Source organism: Poromitra crassiceps (assembly GCF_964638095.1).
Source record: "Poromitra crassiceps genome assembly, chromosome: 7".
In the NCBI taxonomy this organism is placed as follows: Eukaryota; Metazoa; Chordata; class Actinopteri; order Beryciformes; family Melamphaidae; genus Poromitra; species Poromitra crassiceps.
Window position 1 is genome coordinate 23,215,968 of NC_139628.1, and position 22,043 is coordinate 23,238,010.

Here is a 22,043-nt window from a genome sequence, read left to right on the forward strand (position 1 = left end):
CTCTATACTCCAAAACGTCTCTGAACATGCTAATGCTAGCTGCTACTAGCTATTGATGTGCTAATCAGATGTGTCTGTCAACAACAAGACAGTGATGGTTAACTGACGAGATAGTATGGTTAGCTAGCTAACAAGCTGATATGATCTAATATCACTAAATCAATCAGATGATCAGTGATGAATGTGTTCGGAGAAGCTGTAGGCTACATACAGTACATTTACAAACACAATGCCAGCAGAGCTGAGGTCCTCGAATATGGCCACCAGAGGGCGCTACATCACCTGTCATCCCTCATCGACCTCCTTCCTCCCTCCGTTCCCCCCTCTCCGTCTCTCTCTCAATTCAAAGTGTGGATATTGGCATGAGGGACATACGGTATGTTTACATTGCCAATGAAGTTAAATATACCGAAGAATTAAGAAGTGTGTAAACAGCTGTGAAACATTGCAACATTGTAGTCAAACATAATGCACATAAGAGTAGGTCAAATCAACTACAAAGGTACAAAGAGAAAAATGAAAATAGACGGTAGGAAAAGATGCAATAATAATGCAAGAATATAAATACAAATAAATTGGAACTGTGTAAACACTGCAATGTTTGATCTTTTTACAAGTGTATTTAAAGCTATGTGTTGTGTTTGTACAGTATGACTGAGGAGACTCTCTCTCTCTCTCTCTCTCCGCAGGTCGTACGGTCCTCGGTCGTCCCAACAAGATGTATTTTGGCACCACGGCCCGGCCCGAACACACCGAGCACACCGGCCTCCTCTCGTCTACCTCCCAGGACCCCGTCGCCGTCGCCACGGAGACCGCCTCCATGCCCTCCTCTCCTTCCTCTAGGGGGCGGTACCAAGGCCTAGGCCACACCCCCAACTCCACCCCACATTCCATTTCTGCTCCTGCAGGCTATACGTCCTCTTCCTGGGACGACGACAGCAGCGACCAATCGGGTTCCTCGCCGCCGCAGGGGGGGCGGCGCCCAGCAGTGCCGTGACATCACTGCAAGCACGTAGGAAGGGATCATGGGACTATGTGTCGTTCTATCCTTTCCTTCTGTCCTTTCCTTGTCTCCTCCCACCTCCCTCCCCTGCTTTGTGGTGATGGACAAATAAACTATATGATTCTGTCAGTTTCTATAGCAGTTTCCAAATGAAGACATAAGTGTGGACTCGTCTGAACTCTCCTTCCCAGTTTATGACAAGGAAGGAATCAAAGCTGGATGGATGGAGACAATTAAAAACACAGAGAAAGGAAAGCAGAGCAAAGTTAAAGTTGAAAAGTTTACATTTGGAAATGTCAGCCATGTTTGTTGAGAACCTAAAAGTATGCTTTTTTAGTAATTATTACCCAGTTTTAAATGTTTGAAATCTGTATTTTGATGTCACGATAAAGCTAATATCTAAAAAATGATGTCATTTTGAGAAGTGTTTCAGTGAGCAGAAAGGGAGAGCTCATGTTGTCATAAGAAGGTGTTGTGACCTCAGAGAGAATCAGGTCCTGTTCAATGTGTCTTCAGTTGAGGAGGGAACAGGCCTAATGGATGAAGAGACTGTCCTCTGGGGACAAACTGCCACCCTGCTGAAGCTTCCTCATTCCTCCAGGGTGAAAACATCTACATCTATGAATTGCAGGTCACATTGTTGTCCAAAATGCATTCGTCTTCCAGATGTGGGATTAACGTTAGACAGTTTTGGCTTCAGAGGGACTTGACCAGACAGACGTCTGAAAGATCTGAACAATCCCACAAGATGTTCAGTTTTAACTTGATGTAAAACTGTTGACATCATTTCAATGTTTGACCTTTTGTAAAAGAAAGTTAAGCCCCCCTGCTGTTTCTGACTGAACCCATCATGTCATCACTGATCCATCTGGTTGATTTAATGTAGCTGATCAGCTAACATCTCTGTCTTGTTACTGTAACACACCTGATTAGCACATTATAGCTAACATCTCTCTCTCTCTCTCTCTCTCTCTCTCTCTCTCTCTCTCTCTCTCTCTCTCTCTCTCTCTCTCTCTGTGTCTCTCTCTCCATCGCACGCTCATTCACCCTCTCCAATTACATGTGAGGGATATTTTCCCACCTGCCAAAGTGTCTAGTAAACTATCTAGGACTTGTATCTAGGACTTTTCAAACAAACTTGCTAAGAGCATCATGAGTTTGATTTCTATAATCAGTTTCAACTTCAGTAAATTAAATCATTTCATACAAATTCACAAAACACAATTTAAATTCAGTCGTCTGCTGCAACAAATCTTATCACTTTCAATCTGAGTAATTTACACAAACACAAGATCTCAAGTCAAGACTTTAGAAACCTTTTTCAAGTCATCAAAATACAGTCACCAGAACCCCTAGCCCGGTTTCTCCTCTTTCCGTGTAGTAGACTATGCTCTCTACAAGAGTCCCGTCTCCGTACATAGACTTGCCTGCGACTTTGGCTCTCAAGCTGTCTAAATCAGAGATACGGACGTATTTACAAGTGTCACAGAAAAATTTCAAAGCCACATACTTGAAAAGAAGGGTTCATAGCTTCTCGACGTCGGGGTTAGAAAGCTCGACGCTGCTCATAAATGCCTCTTTTCATCCGAAGTCTGTTGCTGGTGATATTATTTTTTACCGAGCTTTCGACCAGAGTGGCGCTGTTGAGCGCTGTGATGGCTGGGCTCTAACCCGGAAAAAATTATAAAAAATAATAATAAAAAAATAAAAATAAAATAAAGTGTGACTATTACCACAACATAGTATACGTTTTGGTATAGTTTGTTTCGGTAACCCTTTATTTTAGAGGTACCCTAGTTACATATGAACTATTTGTAATTACACATGAACACCAAATGTAATTACACAGTAATTACCAATAGTTATAAATTACGTTCATATGTAGTTACATTGTAACGGACCTGTAAAGTGGAGTGAGTCTATTCAACTGTAGTTCATAATGTAGTTAGCCTACATGGTAACTACATGGTAACATTCCTCCAACATTACACTGTAAGCCAACCATAACGGACCTGTAAAGTGGAGTGAGTCTATTCAACTGTAGTTCATAATGTAGTTAGCCTACATGGTATACCGTAACTACATGGTTACGTTCCTCCAACGTTACACTGTAAGCCAACCTTCATGTAAAGTTTACATGAAGGTTGTCCCTGGAATGTCACAGTTGTAGCATCATGTTCCAACAATATGAATGATGTCTTGTTTAAAGCTGCTTGTTATAATATTGTGTATTAATTAAAACCTTCCTGAGTTGACTTGGACTCTAGCTCAAAGACTTGAGACTTGCAAAAAATGACGTGAGCATCTCTGTCAGTGCCCGGCCACGCCCCCTTGGCTAGGCTATAATGTAGGCTATAATTAGCCTACAGTTTTGTTGTCCACAAGTAGCCGGATGCAACAATTAAAAAGGACTTTGGTAGATGCCATTAAGGTCGTTTTTTAAATGCAGGCTACCTTCTCTACTCTCTGTTGGAGGCAGTGTGGTGAAATACATCTTTGACAGATGTCTACTTGAAAACAGGCAAAACCTCCTCAGGCTACACAGGCACCGATGTTGAGCTTCTCCACACTGCAGCAATGAGGGGCTTCTCGATAGACTGGCTTGAGAAACTATAGGCTGCCCACATCTGTTGAGACCTGCCCACCCCCCTCCCATATAGGCTCATGGTTTCCCCCACGGTGGGCGTGGCTGTCGAATGACGTGTTATTCACGCGCTCCCCTCCCCCTCGTGTCTTTTTGTGTGTGCATTGTTCCTGAAAGAAGCAGTAGCGTATTATTTCCCCGTTATATCCTTTCACAAGTTTAATTTACAAACAGAAGACTCGTGTGTGCGGATGATATTATCACGAATATATAAAGTGGAACAGGGACTCCGTTTAACTCTTGAGGGGAAGAAGAAGCTCCTCTCTTCAGGTGAATGGTTTAGCTGTGAAGCTAACGTTAGCTGTATTAGCTTAACTCCATGGCTGTGAAGCTAACGTTAGCTGTATTAGCTTAACTCCATGGCTGTGAAGTTTTAGCTGTGAAGCTAACATTAGCTGTGGGCTATTAGCTGTGATACTAACGTTAGCTGTGAAGCTGTTGGAGCTTGGAAGGACACCGTTTGTCAGTAAATAGTTCAGGAGGAAAAGTTTCTGTCACTGTGAAAATCAAAATGTCTAAAGTCCAGAAGCTGAGAGCGGTGGTGAAGCAGTGCCTAACTGCGGTTCCTGCTGAGCAGCAGGAGTGGAGCCCCAGTCTGGACCAGGAGAACCCAGAGCCTCCACAAATTAAAGAGGAACAGGAGGAACTCTGGATCAGTCAGGAGGGAGAGCAGCTTCAGGAGGACTCAGAACCCCCACACATTAAAGAGGAACAGGAGGGAGAGCAGCTTCAGGAGGACCCAGAGCTCCCACACATTAAAGAGGAACAGGAGGAACTCTGGATCAGTAAGGAGGGAGAGCAGCTTCAGGAGGACCCAGAGCCTCCACACGTTAAAGAGGAACAGGAGGAGCCTCCACACATTAAAGAGGAACAGGAGGAGCCTCCACACATTAAAGAGGATCAGGAGGAACTCTGGATCAGTCAGGAGGAGGAGCAGCTTCAGGAGGACCCAGAGCTCCCACACATTAAAGAGGAACATGAGGAACTCTGGATCAGTCAGGAGGCAGAGCAGCTTCAGGAGGACCCAGAGCTCCCACACATTAAAGAGGAACAGGAGGAACTCTGCATCAGTCAGGAGGCAGAGCAGCTTCAGGAGGGCACAGAGCTCCCACACATTAAAGAGGAACAGGAGGAACTCTGGATCAGTCAGGAGGGAGAGCAGCTTCAAGGGCTGGAGGAGGCTGATGTCACAAAGTTCCCATTCACTCGTGTCCCTGTGAAGAGTGAAGATGATAAAGAGAAACCTCAGTTCTCACAACTTCATCAAAGCCAAACTGAGGAGAACAGAGATCCAGAGCCTCTAACCAGCAGCTCAACTGAACAAATGAAAACAGGAGCTGATGGAGAGGACTGTGTAGTATCAGAACCAGCCAGGAACTTAGATCTAGATAGTAATTTACAACTAACTAGTGATAACAAGACTTCAGACTCTTCTGAACCTGAGACTGAACACAGTGATGAAGAATGGATGGAAACTAGTGAACCTCATTCCGGTTTAGACTCAGAGAAAAACAGTGAAGTGCTTAGGAAGAAACACTTCAGCTGCTCCGTCTGTGGTAAAATATTTGATTATAAAGCACAGTTGAAAAGACACATGGTAATCCACACAGGAGAGAAACCATTTAATTGCTCAGTCTGTGGTAAAGGTTTTGGTCAAAAAGGAGACTTGAAGAAACACATGATAGTCCACACAGGAGATAAACAATTTAATTGCTCAGTCTGTGGTAAAGGTTTTGGTCATAAAGGAAGCTTGAAGACACACATGATAGTCCACACAGGAGAGAAACAATTTATTTGCTCAGTCTGTGGTAAAGATTTTGGTCATAAAGGACATTTGAAGTCACACATGATAGTCCACACAGGAGAGAAACAATTTATTTGCTCAGTCTGTGGTAAAGGTTTTGGTCAAAAAGGACGCTTGACCAGACACATGATAATCCACACAGGAGAGAAACAATTTAATTGCTTACTCTGTGGTAAAGGTTTTGGTCGTAAAGAAACCTTGAAGTCACACATGATAATCCACACAGGAGATAAACCATTTAATTGCTCAGTCTGTGGTCAAGGTTTTGGTCATAAAGGAGACTTGAACAGACACATGATAGTCCACACAGGAGAGAAACAATTCATTTGCTCAGTCTGTGGTAAAGGTGTTGGTCATAAACGAAGCTTGAAGTCACACATGATAGTCCACACAGGAGAGAAACTATTTCTTTGCTCAGTCTGTGGTAAAGGTTTTGGTCAGAAAGGACAGTTGAAGTCACACATGATAGTCCACACAGGAGAGAAACAATTTAATTGCTCAGTCTGTGGTAAAGATTTTGGTCATAAAGCAAGCTTGAAGTCACACATGATAGTCCACACAGGAGAGAAACAATTTATTTGCTCACTCTGTGGTAAAGGTTTTGGTCATAAAGAAAACTTGAAGTCACACATGATAGTCCACACAGGAGAGAAACAATTTAATTGCTCAGTCTGTCGTAAAGGTTTTGGTCGTAAAGAAAACTTGAAGTCACACATGATAGTCCACACAGGAGAGAAAAAATGTATTTGCTCAGTCTGTGGTAAAGGTTTTGGTCGTAAAGCATTCTTGAAGACACACATGATAATCCACACAGGAGAGTAAACATTAATTGTTATCTGGTAGGGCTGGGTTAAAAAAAATTGATATATTGATATTGAATCGATATTCATGTGAAGGAACAAGTATCAATACATAAATCCCAGGATCGATCTATTAAAATGCATTTTACAAAAAAATATATATATATGTTTTTTTAAATAAACATAGGCTATAATATTATAGGCTGTGTGTGGTTGTTAAAACATAGTTTCAAGTTGACGTTTATGTTTGTAGTTGAAACAAAAACATAAATACTGTAGGCTACATGTGCATTGTGCATGCACCATGAGCCAGATGTACAGACCTCAAATCTGTTTGCACTATAATGTTTGTGAACTGGAAACGTTCATGAGCTGTATTTTATTTTATTTTATTTACAAAGCATTTATACTTTATGAAACACTGTTTACAACATGCTGCTGTTCAATGATTCTGTTGTATAGTGGAAATCTAAATTAGTTTGGCTTCTCACAGAAGACTGTAAAGAAAGATAAGATGTTGAATGACTATGTTGGTCATGTTTAAATAAAAAATAATTACATGATGTATCTGCTTGCTTTATGGTCAATTCTTAATGTAAATATTAATATGTTTTAATAATGCACCAGGTTAGAGGGTTCCTTGTACAATTTACAGCATTAGTTCTTTGAGAATTTCTTCCATCAAAGCAAAGCTGGTATTGTAACTAAAATATCGATATCGAATCGTATCGTATCGGAAATCGTATCGACTTGGGACCTTGTGTATCGGAATCTAACGTATCGGGAAGTCAGTGGCGATACCCAGCACTAATCTGGTGGAGGGGGCATTTGAGTGTTTCTGTATGCAAGTATGCACCGTGTGTGCGTGCGCACTTTGTTGTGTTATCCTGTGTTTATGTATGGGGGGGAAAACTATAAAAATGTACCACAATTAAAATTATATCTGTGATAAACGTTTTAGTCAAAATGGCATAGGGATGCCAATGTGGGCTGATAGAAAGGGTTCTGACAAATTGAGAAAAAACAAAAATTTACTTCATGATCAATTCATTCTTATAAAAGAGGGCTTGGTCACAGCTATGCTAAGCTAAAAGCCATGATGATGTTACCTTTAGCACTGGAGGTCTTCTCTTGTTGCTTACCTCTAGAGGCTGCAGCTGTGGTTGGACGGTCCAGGAGACGAGGGGATGCCCCACACTCCAGAATCTCATCTAGCCTGGTACGTGCTCTGCTGGGGAGCTCACCAATACAGACAGATGGAGCAGAGGAAAGGGGGGGGGGGGGGTCCTATATAGGATATATTTCATTTGTTTTAGAGCTTAGATGTTGTCGAGTCCTGTCCTGTACAGCGGCCTATCCTGTGTAAGTGACCGTCTTGTCCGGTATAATGAGGTTTCTCCTGTGTCCAGTCCTGTGTCCTTTGTGTCCAGTCTGGTTCTGTAACTTGTCCTATGTAATGTGTGCCTTGAGCAAATAGGTGGCTTTTGTTTTGCCATGCTCCAAAGTACTCATCTAATAATTTGTTGTAAATGAGGACCGCATTAAAAGTACAGAAACAGTGAAAATAAGACACTCTGTAGCTGCTGCTACTTTGAGAAATACCGCAGTGAGGAAAAGTGAAAACATGTGAAGTGCAATGAAATCATTTTGTTTCCTGAAATTAAGACCAATAATCGGGATTACAATATTTAGCAAATTAATTGACATTAACATATTTCCCATAATTTGAACCAACCCACATCATGAGATTGTATCACATAGATCAGGGGTGTTACCTTTCCCTGTTGGGCCGAAGCACAGTCTGCTTTTGTTTCTTCTTGTCTTTTTGACTGGTAAATCCTAGTGCACCTATTAGGTCATCGTCATCAAATGTCAGCTCACCCCGTTTCTGTAGTGCCTTAACTGGCGAAGGAAGAACACACACACTTCAGTGGATGCATTTTGGGCCGTTCCATTTAAACTGGGAGCTGGGAATGTGACGGTTCAAAGGTCATGAGCTCCTCCGATGGTGACATCACCTGTGCTGGGATTTTCTCTGCCGAACTCGGCGGAGCTTCACCAGCCAGTGGTGGCCTGAAGGTTAGAGAAGCGTCAGGATAAATCTGGGAGGGGAAAGTGAAAAAGCTGCGCTTGCCCCTCCCTCATTACCACCACTGTGGTGCCCTTGAGCAAGGCCCTTAACCACAACCGCTCCAGTGGACCTGATCAGTGGCCAGCAGATGTGGTTGTAACTGGTCAGGTTCCAGGTGTGAATGTGAACAGGGTGCTCCTGAAAAAGAGAGCATTGCTCTCACTGAGACTCCCCCTGTATAAATAAAGGTAAAACAAAATAAATTAATAAAAAATCCAAGATGGCTGCGCTCCACGCATCAACAGTAGTTAAATACTGTTTATTAGCATTTCAGTCTTTTTTGTGTTTCATTAATGGCTGTTGAGTGAAATGCAGGTAAGTAAAGGTAACTTAGAATGAAAATAGAAAGTAGAAACAATTTGGACATTGCACTTAAAAATATATAAATACAAATAAGTTGGAACTGTGTAAACACTGCAATGTTTGATATTTTTACAAATGTATTTAAAGCTATGTGTTGTGTTTGTACAGTATGACTGAGGAGACTCTCTCTCTCTCTCCTCAGGTCGTACGGTCCTCGGTCATCCCAACAAGATGTATTTTGGCACCACGGCCCGGCCTGAACACAGTCGGGTTGAGTCGTGCTAGTTTTGGTCCCTGCTTTGTTGAGGTTCTAGCGCTGTGGACATGTAAAATAGCTAGACAGACACATAATTAACATGACTTATGATTGATGAGCTTAACTATAAAGCAGGGAATGTAATCACATAAATAAATGAAGTAAAAAAATATACTTTCTTGCCTCAAAATTACTTTTTTACTCCTAGAATTGGCTGTGCCTGCCACATGCTCACACTTTCTCACATTTGGACTAAGGACTCAACTGAGCATGTGCAGAGTGAATCAGGTGATTCGTAACTTGTTCCTGATTGGAGGAATGGAAAGTGTTACAACTGACCCATGTTACAACACTCCCCGGTCTCCCCTATTCCAGTTTAAAAGTTCCGTGTATGGATTTAATTTTAACGTTATACGTTATAGCCTACTTCGGCTATGGGCGGAGGGCAGATATGCGGTCGCTATGACGACCAGGTGTGGGCGGAGGTGAGTAAACTTGCTATGGAAACAGAATCTATATCAAGTAGAGACGTGTAAGACCAGGTCGAGTAGAGCTGTACTGTGCTGTTATATGTGGTGGAAATGAGCCATTAGTGTACTAACTTCACCAAACTCTTAGCCCATTGATACCTGATGCAGCATTTGCGTGTATATCCCTCATTTGTGTGTGTATCCCTTTAAGGCCGCGAACCGCGTGATGCGGTCTTAAAGGGATACACACACAAATGCTGCATCAGGTATCAATGGGCTAAGTGGGGGGCATCACCTGAAAGCCCTTTATTGCTGTTCCAATTCTTCCAGATGTTTTAAGTGTGTGTGTGTGTGTGTGTGTGTGTGTGTGTTCAGACTCTCCATCAGAACCAGAGGTCTTCAACCAGTTCAACGACTGATGTGCAACTGCAACTGAACCCCGAAGCCTCTTAAACCCGGTTTCGGTCAACAACGTTTCGGTCAACATCGATTCGGTCCTTCGACCTTCATCAGGTAAAAGGTACCTGATGAAAGTCTAAGGACCGAAAGTTGTATTAATAAAGTTTATTGCAAGTAAAGGACAGTGTGCGCGGGAATCCTCTTTTCTCTGGCCTAGTGTGTAGAGGTAAAAGTACTTGCCTACCACCACCACGGAGACCAGGGGGCAATTCCCGGCAGTGGTACTTCCGGTTTGGTCAGACGTTCCTACAGACATTGGGTGTCTGAGGGTGGGAAGTCGCTGTGCTGCCTCTTCTGGTCAGTTGGCCAAGTACAATTGGGTTGAAAATGGGTGAAAAATATATACAGTAAAAAAATGTAGTCAGACTGTAGAGTTTTCCATCACCCAAGTGTGACAAAAGTCCAACATGGCTGCTTTGGGGGGGAAAATTATACTACATTTATTTGTACATCTTTGGAATGTAGTATTATTTTCTTTTCCTCTTTCTCTTTACTACATTACACAAGCCATAATGCTTATTCTTTCATAATTCATACTGACATTTCTATTTAATTGGATCTGATGATAATTGTCTTGTTTTATGCCTACAGAATATAGCCTAGTATAGTGTATACCCCATTTGCTCTATTCTTATTTACATGTATCTTTATAGATTGTGTTAGTTGCTGTTTAAAAATCGTATTTGTCATCTTGTGTTGTATGTGTGCGTGCTGCACAAACCCGTCAGATGGAAAATGAAACTTGTTCTTTTGTTGCTTGTGGTTAATGCATCCTCTCTCTGTGTACTGTGAGTGTGGCAGGTGTCTGTTCCCCCGCTTGGTACTCAAGAAAGACCGCAACACCATGCAGGGACTTTCCTGTGTGTGTGTGTGTGTGTGTAAGTGTCTGTGTGTAGGTGTGTGTGTGTGTGTATTTATAGATTTCTGTTGACATCACCCAACTTTTGCAGCACCATCTTGAGCCCCCCCCCCTCCCCCCTCTTTTAATTTTCAAGAAAAGTAGTGGGGACATAAGGGACACAGTCACACAGATGATTTTTTTTAACAGTTTTCAACATTAAAAAGTTTGAGTGGTCACCTACTGTATGAGTATGAGTATGTATGAGTCGTCACTCTAATTTCAGCAGTGAGGTGAGTTGTTTGTGTTATAGATTACTGCCTGCACCGTTTTGCAAAGCGTGACATGAAACTCACACATCTGTCAGCGGAAGCAGGGGACAAGCACTACCACTTCTACAGCTGTGTGTGTGTAGGAATGGCATTATAATCAGTCTGTCTTTGCCAAAGAGTGTTTGGAGGGACAGGACAGGTGCTTGCATCGTTTAGATTCATTGTGATATCCTCAAATTAACCATTCATAAAACATGAACTATATATCTGGGGTGTGTTTGATTTCACAACAGTGTGACAATGAAAAACCTGATAAATAATGGAAAAAGGAGCTTCTTGGTTTCTTTTTAGAGAACGATTTAATGCATAAGTGTTGGTACACAGGTCACCTGCACAGGTTTAATGCAGAAGTGTTGGTACACAGGTAACCTCACAGGTTTACATACAATGTACTACTTCAAAAAGATAGGAGACACGGGCAAGAAAAACGCAACGCGTTTCAACCTCACTGGGTCTTCGTCAGCCTGATGAAGACCCAGTGAGGTTGAAACGCATTGCGTTTTATCCCATTTTTATCCCCCATTAGTGCTAATTATTTATCCTGGTTGCTGCTCCACCCTCTGCCGATCTGGGGACTGGCTCCATCCAAGACATGGGCAGTAGCCAGCCACTTCTTTTCGCCTGACAGGGGAAGCTTCACCGGTAGGACATAGCACGTGGGAGGATCACGCTATTCCAACCAGTTCCCCTCCCTCTGAACAGGCGCCCCTAACGACCAGAGGAGGCACCACTTCAGCGACCAGGATATTGCATGTTTTGGTGAGGGGTTCCTATATGAAGTAAACCCCCAGGGGGCACAGGGAGAACATGCAAACTGCACACAGAAAGGCTGTTTTGACGACCCCACCCAGGCGGTGGGCACTCGAGGACATGCAGACGGGCACGTACTCCTTCAGCACTCACAACGTCCCAGGTGGGAATCGAACCCAGGACCTTCTAGCTGTGAGGCGACAGCGCTTACCACTGTGCCACCGTGCCCCCTCACAACCCTATATTTTTGACAAAATGTTCTATAAGGTTATAGACAATTAGAGGGTTATTGTGCTTTTGACTTTAATTGAGTGTAGCTGCGCTGTAAATCCTGTGAGGTGAGTTTATTTCTTCTTATTGTGCTGCTGGCTTTGAGTGTTCAGGTGGCTGTGCTGTAAATCCTGTTGAGATGCACGTGAATGTATGTCTTAGTTATTATTCTGGCCTTAATTGTGTGTATGTGCGCTGTGAGAGGGGCCCTTTATGCACCCAGGCCCAGGGGCTCATCATCCGCCTGTGGACCTGAGAGACTAAAGTGGGGAGTGTCAGATGATGGGAGTGACTTGACAAGGAGCATAGATCTTTCTTAACCTATGGTGTGTAGAAAAATATGACAATATCTGGAATATATATATATTTTTTTAAAGTTACCCAATAAACACACAGTAGCTAAAAGAAAAAAGGTCTTATGAAAAAAGTGTTGATTCATAAGGCCACAGAGAGGTGGAGTGGGTCAATTTACCACAAATAATGCTCATTTTATTATGAACAAAAATAGGTTTAGGCCAGGCACGAGGGCTCGAGGGCTAGATGCGGCCCTTTGACCCATCTTAAGTGGCCCTCGACTTCTCTCAAAATATACGTATATATATATATATATATATATATATATATATATATATATACGTATATTCGCCAACGGAAAAAATTGGGGCGTTTTTTTTTCTCTTTTGCCCAAAACGCCCAAATCTCATTTTAAATTAGCATTAGGATTAGACTGTTGTGATGTCATTATTCAGTTTTAACCATCAATAATTGTTCCTTTTCTCATTATTTAATTTTTTAGAGTAAATACTGTATATTTATTTCGGGATTTTTGTCAATTATTTGTGCTGTTATGGTTATAATTAGCCTAGGTACTCACTTCTACACTATCTTAGATTGTGTTACTTGATGGCTTGATACTTGATGGCTGGTCTCCCAAAGAGAAGGGCCAAGCAGTTAGCGAGATATTGTTCAATATCTACTATTATCGGCAGCCGCTCAATATGGAGGAGGCGCTGCTTTTTGTACCCATGAAGTGGATACTGAGTGCTATCTTGCATTACAGTATAACTGTATATATCAACCTGCCATGTTATCATCCTGTGTGTTTATGTGTATGCATTATTGTGGTTGCCGTCTGGGCACTCATGTAACTGACTGACTCCCAGCAATTGACTGCACTATTACTGTTTATGTCCTTTGCATACGTGTATTTATGTGGACATGAATAAATATTTCAAGTGTGTGTGTGTGTGTGTGTGTGTGTGTGTGCGTGCGTGTGTGTGTAGGTATGTGTGTGTGTGTGTGTGTGTGTAGGTGTGTGTGTGTGTGTGTGTTTGTGGAGGAAGGGGTCCTGCATTTCACACTTTTGTACATCCTGCCAGAGGGCGTATGTGTGAAAAAGCTGCGTTGGGGTGGGCTTGTGAACTGGTGAGGTTCACTGTTGATCTCATATCACCAAACTGTACGATGGAGGTGACATCGCTACAATGGCTGCTCTGTAAGTAGAATCTAATGTGTGTGTGTGTGTGTGTGTGTGTGTGTGTGTGTGTGTGTGTGTGTGTGTGTGTGTGTGTGTGTGTGTGTGTGTGTGTGTGTGTGTGTGGCGTGCGTGCGTGCGTGCGTGCGTTAACTTTAACACGTTCAAAATTGATTGTGTCCCGTTCATCAGAGTTGAAGCTGTCGTTTCCTGTAGTAGAATCTTATCTTGGTCTTTATTTAATCTTGTTGAAAGAATTATAAGTTATTAGTCAGAGCTGTTTATGGGACCACATGGGATTAGAAGGTCAGTCAATCACTTTCTGAAAGGCACACATCAGTCCACTACCTGCTGAGTCCTATAGAGCTACAGGGGCAGCCAATGTAGAAAACCCCTCATGTGTTCATCCTGTATCTACATCCTGTGTAGAGAAATAATTCTTTGACATTATATATAGATCTAAATTATATTTAGATCTATCTATCTTATCGTATCTTCGTCTAACACAAAATACAATTTATCTGAATGATGGAAGATATAACCAATGTTTTCCACATACTAGACCTCTGAGTTTCTGAGTTGTCTGACGGTGTGTAAAACTTCAAACCAACCAATTTTTAAGTCTTCTTTGAAGACTCACTTTTTCTCCCTGGCTTTCAACTCAGGTTGAGCTGGACTCCCGAAAACTCTTATGGTCCTTTGCATTGTGTTGTATATTGTGGTATTGTGTTGTACTGTATACTATGATATGTTTTTTGTGCTTCATTGCATTTATTGTGTCTGCCTTTTTTTTGACCTATACAGCACTTTAGTCAACTGCGGTTGTTTTCAAATGTGCTTTATAAATAAACTTTGAGTTGAGTAAAAGGCGATGCTGCTGCTGCTGCTGCTTTCCTGGGTAACAAAATAAGGTGTATTAGTGGGACTTTTGATGTAAAAAAGATATTAGTCTGGGGTCAGAGCTGTTTATGAAACCACCTGGGATGTGGGAGTGAAGTCTTTGTTTTCTCAGTAGTCTTGTCTGACTGCGTGCAAAACCTCAAACCAACCTGAGTCTCGTTTCTCTTCAGTGTTGACCGTGTTGCTGTGCTGCAGACCCACACAAGGTTGGTACAAACTCTCTCTTAAAAAAAAAAAAAGACGGCACGGTGGCTCAGTGGTTAGCACTGTTGCCTCACAGCAAGAAGGTCCTAGGTTCGAAACCCGGTACGTCCCAGGTCCTTTCTATGTGGAGTTTGCATGTTCTCCCCGTGTTCGGGTCAAGTCAAGTCAAGTTTATTTATATAGCCCTAATTCACAAGCATGTCCCAGAGGGCTTCACAGAGAATATGTCTAGCTAATTCTAGCTGACACAACAGTAGGAAATTACAGAATAAAGATAACACATTGAACAATTGATAGAGAAATATAGAAAATAAAGAAATATAGGAGAGAGCAGAGGAGAGAGCAGGAGAAGGGAGGAGGGCAGGGGGCACGTGAGAGAGTGATGGGGTGGGGAGGGAATGAGAAATGTTGGGGAGTATAGGAGGTGGGGAAGGAGCAGGGGAAGGGGGAAAGAGAAGAGAGCAGGAGAGGGGAGGGGGGAGGGAGAGCGGGGGGGTGTGGGGGAGAAGAGAGCAGGGAGAGGGAGGAGGTGGGGAGAGAATGGGAAATGTCACTTAAGAGCTGCAGCGCTATATCGAGAACATGGAGGCGGTGGACGTGCCTGTACGTGAGTGACGTCAATCGAATAAGGTCTATACGTACTATGATCCTGCCAACGCTGAAGACTTGTGACATGGCCTCCTGAGGGGGAACTGGAAGGCCCTCTTATCTTTACTTCCTAGGCTAAATACATGGGAAGTGAGTTCAGAAATTGCAGTTATAACCAATAAATACATGCAGCGTTAGGCAGTAATGTAGCATGTAACAGTAGCCTAATGTTTTTTGCTTGGGGCCATTACTTTTTGTCAAAGGATCATGACTAATTTGTCCTTCCTGCTGCCTCTCCTCAGCCTCTCTGACTGTGAGTCCCAGCAGATCTCAGTTCTTTTATAGAGAGCTTGTCTCTCTGAGCTGTGAGGACCACAGCTCTGCTGGACGGACGGTGTGGAGGACAACGACCACAGGAATACTGTCTGAGTGTGGAGATTACTGGGGGATGCCATCAGGTTCTTCCTGCAGCATCACTTACGCATTCCCAAAAGACAGTGGAGTTTACTGGTGTCAGTCTAGAGAGGGAAACAGAAGTGACACAGTCAACATCACCGTCACTGGTAAGACCATAATGACATTCACTCATTATGAATAACAAATAACACTGTATTCTGTCTGTCTGTCTGTCTGTCTGTCTGTCTGTCTGAGTCAGCAGGCAGGACTGACAGGCATGCTGCAGATCTCTCTGGGTCTGGGACACTGCTCACTCCAAACTGCTGTTGGAATCCTGACCAGTGATTGGTTCCCCCAAAATCCTGGGGTCACCAATCAGTAATGACTTCAGTGATCAGGCTCCAACTTGTCTGTTGAATTTTGAAAATGAACCACTCTCTCATTGGTGCTACGATCTGTCAGTCATTCAATTGTTCCGCCCTCAAAACAGCAGCGGGGGCTGCAAAGTGGCACAGACTCATAAATGTCGTATGCGGAGGGCAGCGATTCAACGTCATATTTTATATGGGGAGAGACTAATACACCAACTGTGTATTTTGTGTGCAGGAGACATGCCATGGGACATGTGTCCAGCAACACGAGTGTAAAGCTAGTCAGAATTAGAACATCTGTTTTCCTGTCATATAACTTTCACAATAAAAGCCCCTGCAACACAACCAATTTGAAAATGTTAGAACACATCTCTTATTCCCACGTCCACCACGTCCGGTCTATTTGAATGCCACGCCTCTTCCTGGTTATAGCTCCCAACTCGTTGGTGTATTCACTGCATGCCATTTGAAAGTGTAAAGTCCTGTTACTGTACTTGTAGTCTTGTGCACAGATTGAAGAGAACGGGCTGGTAAATGGATTAAATGATGTCATGTCTCTGTGTTCAGATGGTCATGTGATCCTGCAGAGTCCTGTCCTTCCTGTGATGGAGGGATCTGCTGTGACTCTGAAATGTACAACCAAGACTCACTCCTGCAACCAAGGTTATTATAATTTGGCATTTTTCATTAGTTTTTATTTCTATGTAATTTAGACTCTTTGTTTTCAAATCCAGGTTAGTTTTAATTAGTTTTTGTTTTTTTAATCCGGTTTGCTAGTTACGTTTAGTTTAGTTTTTTTAACACTTTAACACTCTTGTTTTGTAATATGGGGTATTTGTCAGGTTTTTATTTCAGTTAACCAAAACGTTTTTTCCCCCACACCTAGTTTTTGTTATTTTGTTTGTTTTCATTAGCGGTAATAACCTTGCCTCCACCCTCCCAGCTGATTTCTATAAAGATGGCTCCCTCATCAAGAACGAGCCTACAGGACAGATGACCATCCACCATGTTTCCATGTCTGATGAAGGACTCTACAAGTGTACCATCTCTGGTCATGGAGAGTCTCCACTCAGCTGGCTGGCTGTGAGAGGTGAGAAAGGTACTCTCACATCAATACTTTCTCAACACAAATATTAGCTTTATTTTTTATTATGCCAATTCCTCTATTTATTTATTTATTTATTTATTTATTTATTTATTTATTTATTTATTTATTTATTTATGTATGTATTTGTTTATTTATTTATGTATTTATTTATGTATTTATGTATTTATTTGTGTTTGTTCTCTTTTGATGTAAGTATAGTCATGTCATATTGATATATTCATTATTTGTTCCTTTTGAAGCAATACTTTTTATAAGCCCTTCCAAGTACAAATAAATAAACTCTAAAATGTTATTTCCTGCATGGAGTTAACAGCTGAATTCCATGATGCATTGTGTGTTTAAAATACTCAAACTTCAGACTTCTGATTACAATACATTTTAAACTGACAGTTGATCTATGTGCAGCTGTTTAATAAATTACAAATTAGACTGAACAGAGTTCAACAAGGTGTCGGTGTGAATGTATTGTGAATGTGTGTTTCAGTAGATTTCTCTGTGTGCTTCTCTCCTTAGCTCAGCCCACTGCCACAGCTCTGCCACCTCCACCAACTCTGCCACCTCCACCAGCTCCCCTCCTGCCTATTGACCAGACCTGGGCAAAAGGCGGCCCGCGGGCCACATGCGGCCCGCGAGCGCCCCCTGTGCGGCCCGCGCTGGAATTGCAAATTTTTTTTTTTTTTTTTTTTTTTTTTTTACAGTGCACCTGAATGCAACATGCAAGGTACCCGCTGAATAAGTGTCCAAATGTTCATGTCATTCTGGCCAATACTCCACTTCTGTTATAACATTTCAGTCTGGTATGGAATATCTTTCAATAATCTTTATGACTAAAAGGCTAAAAGTAATCTCATGTGTAAGAAATGACTGTTCTACTTTGAAGTAAAAATGGAAATAATTAACTTGTTGGTTTTGGATTTATTTAGCTTCAAGAGTGCATTTTTGTTTGTGTGACCCTCAACACAGGCTTTGAGAATCCCGGGCCACTTACTGATACTTATGCTTAAATTAACACACTCATATTCTGGTTTATTTAAAGAAAAACATTTTGGCTAGTGGAAATTCTAATTGGCTGGTAACTATAAAATATAGCAGCCATATTGGCAGGTGGTCAAAAAAGTTAATGACATAGGAGTGAGTGAGAAAAGGATCAAATATTGGTGTTTAAGACTGAATAATGACATCACAACTGTTAATTTAAAATGAGGTATTCCTCTAAACCTGACTTCAAATGCCCCCAAAAAATTTGCGCCGGCGCCGTTCGGCCCCCAACGCTCAGCAAAATCTGGCGCTCTGGTAGCGAGGACATTTTTTTGTGGTCCTCTCTATCATCAAAGTTCCTGGGTTACGGCATGACAATATTTGTTCGGCCCCCAGCAACAATCTGCGTTTCTCATGTGGCCCCCCATGAAAAATAATTGCCCACCCCTGCTATTGACAGACTGGTGTGCCACCTAGTGGTGTTCTGCCCTTACTTCATCTCAACTCTCCTAATGCTGTCTCTATATTGCAACAGGCGTAGAGGTAGGAGACCCTCTAGTCTAGACGATCTGTACTCCTACACCTCCTGAAATTGACAACTCTGTCGGTTGGAAACTCAAGGTCAAGGTTCACTTTACTACCAATGACACGTTGTGTGCTTTAGCGCCGGGTGGAAGATATAGGACCCATTTAGCTCTTATCAGAGCACAATCTACTTAACTAACAAACGACTTCTAAATAGCTTCTTGCTATTGGCAAATGAGGCTTGTGTTCCATTCTTTAGTACAGGAAGACCTGCCTCAAACACCATACACAAATCATATATCTATAGCTTATTTTGTCAGCTTTCATTAGATGTTTTCACGGAACAAAATGGTGGTTGTACGACAGTGATATTAAGCCTTAAACCATCGGAAACTAATTTCCAATTTCTGAATGGGCAGAGTCTATATAAGAACTGTTCATTTGTTAGCAGCAAGTAAATTGTCAAATGATCTAAATGTTCCTTTAACTCTGTTCTGACTGCAGGTAATGCCCCGCCCATCACCATGGAAATGGCCCCGCCCAACCCGGCTGATGAAGGACTGGATGATGACATCGCTGCTGATGTCACCACTGAGCATGACTTCTGAGATGAATGGACAAAGGAGAGGCAGAGAGAGGAAGAGCAGTTGTTATTTTGTCAGTTGCTTATAAGTTTCTCTAATTTAGGCTAATTGAAAGTTAGTTCAGTTAGACATATGTGGCTGTTTATGAGTTGAGGCCACGTCTCGTCATAGACGCTGGTTTAGCTGGCTCAGCCTGGCTGGGGGCGGGGTCAGGGTGGGGTAAAAGCCCCCGTTCTATCCATTCAGCAAAGTTAGAATTTAGCTGATAGCCCAGCCCAGGCAGACACGATCGGGGCAGAAGGATCAAAACATTTGTGTTTTACATGATCAGAGAGGGTTTAGCAGCTCTATGAGTCTGCAGTGTTATTTCTCTTATAACAGCTCTATTTATTAGCTCTGTCTGTCTGTCACTCTGTCTGTCTGTCTGTCTGTCTGTCTGTCCGTCCGTCTGTCCGTCTGTCCGTCTGTCTGTCTGTCTGTCTGTCAGTCTGTCACGCTGTCTGTCTGTCACTCTGGCTGTCACTCTGTCTGCCAGATCTGTCTGTCTGTCACTCTGTCTGTCTGTCTGATATGCTGTATGTCTGTCTGTCTGTCTGTCTGTCTGTCTGTCTGTCTGTCTGTCTGTCTGTCTGTCTGTCTGTCACTCTGTCTGTCTGTCTGCCATAGCTTAATCTGACAAATGGACAATGATACCAAGGATACAGTATTAAACATGATTGTCTCCAGATAGACAGGCTGCCTACAGACTGAACAATATTTAGACAGTTTTGTTTGCATCAGTCTTTTGCAATCCTTACAATTGCAGTCCATAGAGAATAAGGTTGCGAATGTGCCCCAGACTCCCAAACACTGGCACAATAATCTGGTAGGGTCATAATATGTTCAACAAAGGGCTGATACTGTATTTCATATTTGGATATTTGGACTTTAGCTGTGAAACAAGTGTTCATATACTAGGTCAAATGAGCAGCCACTTTTTATTCCTCTGTTCCGTTTTATTTTTGCCTTGGTTATTTTGTTTTGTCGTCCGTTCTCCTGTTTTTGTTTATTGAATGAAATTAAATGAAATTAAATGAAGCACTTAGATTTAACGCTACCATAAAACAAATGTATTATGATTACTATTATACTTGTGTTATTTTGTCATGTCAAGACAGGAGATTGTACTACTGGTTTATATTTGTTTGGATTAATGTTCCAGTTTCAATAAAACTTCAAATATTTACACCTTGTATTTCTATGTTTTAGAGGCGTGTAATTTAGATCAACTTTATGTTATTGGGTTACCCACATTCTGACTATTTGGTGATGTAGTTCAGCCATCTTTTAGGCGTTTAGCGGAGGAATACGGTAGTTCTAGTTGGGAGGAAATGTAGTGCCGAATGAGATTTTCAATGCAGATTGAAGAAAAACAAGATGGATGAAACAGCTGACACACAATTTAGAGTTGGTCAGATTGTGTGTTAGTCCACAAACCCTTATATATATACTGTATGCTCTATTCTTCTGTTTTCTTCTTGTTTCGGGATTTATCTCTGCATTAGGCTGTGATTAGGCTACTATTTATATAAATCTATTTATTCACATAGATTCATGATATATTATTGTATACAGCAGCCTACCTGTGACATCAATGTTTTGATTCATCTACTGTCTAAATGTAGCCTATAGAGGGTATGCACACGCACTGGAACACAATCAATCGGGAATGAGTGTCAAAATGAGTGTCAAGTTCCTCCCTGAGGAGCAGGTGTCACTTATCTAGGCTGATTACTGCATTCAAGCTCAGTCTTGCTGTGACTCAGTGGGCGTGACCCCACAGTGACTTCTGCCTCTGTGACATCACATGCATACCCTATTACTGCATGACTGATGCTATGATGTCATTGTAATCACACTCAGGTGTGCTTTCACAGGACAGGTGTTGTCCATTCAATCAGCCTACCTGTCTTTATAATGGCTGTCTTGGCTACGGCCGAAACTGTTGTCAAATAGCGTTAAATTACACGTTCTTGCATCTGGAACCAGCGGCTTCCCCTTCTTATCAACATACTCGTTTACTTACATTCCAATTCATCAACTTTGGAGGTTATTTACCCCCCCTTCCCGACATGCTATAGGTTGACATGCTTGGTCCCAATCGATTCCTTATTTCTTCTACTTTCATATGGTATAAAGATCACCGCTCTAGCTTTAAAAATGAGCTCACTGTCAGCCATCGATTTACTGGCCAAATTCAGTTTAAAAATGTGGGAGTTTAAGGTCGGGGTTTTATTAGGAAAAATGACAGGCTATGCAGCATGAAACATTAATAGGAAAAGATAGCGCTGCTTGGTGGACCATTTGCACACCAAATTTACAGACCCGGATAACTTGAACTTAATTGACTTACTTGCACACGTTGCATATATCTCAGTGTTTGCGGAGATTTCTGTGTTTACCACGGCCGCCCGCTCTAAACTCGTGTTGGTCACGTAATGCAATGCAACAACTGTCTGGCTTGTGAGCTAACTTACTGCTTGATAAAAAAATAATAAAAAGAGGAAGGGGAAAATATAATATGCTGCTACTGTCATGTAAATCTATTACTGTCATGTCATCACAGCAAAGTGGAATCTTGATGTCAGCATTCACTTCATCATGGACAATACAATGTCAATCTTATCGATCTATCCAATCAACAACCAATTAGGTTGAATAAATTAATTGATTGGTAGTGATTGGTGAGGGCGGTTTAGGCTTCACTGTTCTGTACTGTGAAGTGCATGTGTTTTTCAACCAATCATATTTAGCATGAGATAAATTACAGAGGAAATGAAACGCCCTAGGGGGGAATGTTTTTCTACTGTACCCCT

General features: G+C 42.0%; 1 protein-coding gene across 1 annotated transcript in view; it reads left to right on the forward strand.

Moving 5' to 3' along the window:
* The window catches only part of LOC310779473 (transmembrane protein 184C-like), a gene marked incomplete at both ends in the record, with an annotated part of 17,425 nt that extends 9,731 nt beyond the window's left edge, over positions 1–7,694 (forward strand). The window contains 3 exons of the mRNA XM_083640005.1: positions 690–988; positions 7,400–7,470; positions 7,682–7,694. Coding sequence (XP_083496131.1) covers positions 690–988; positions 7,400–7,470; positions 7,682–7,694 — 383 coding nt within the window. The remainder of the gene's footprint in view (positions 1–689; positions 989–7,399; positions 7,471–7,681) is intronic.
* Positions 7,695–22,043: the final 14,349 nt, after the last annotated feature.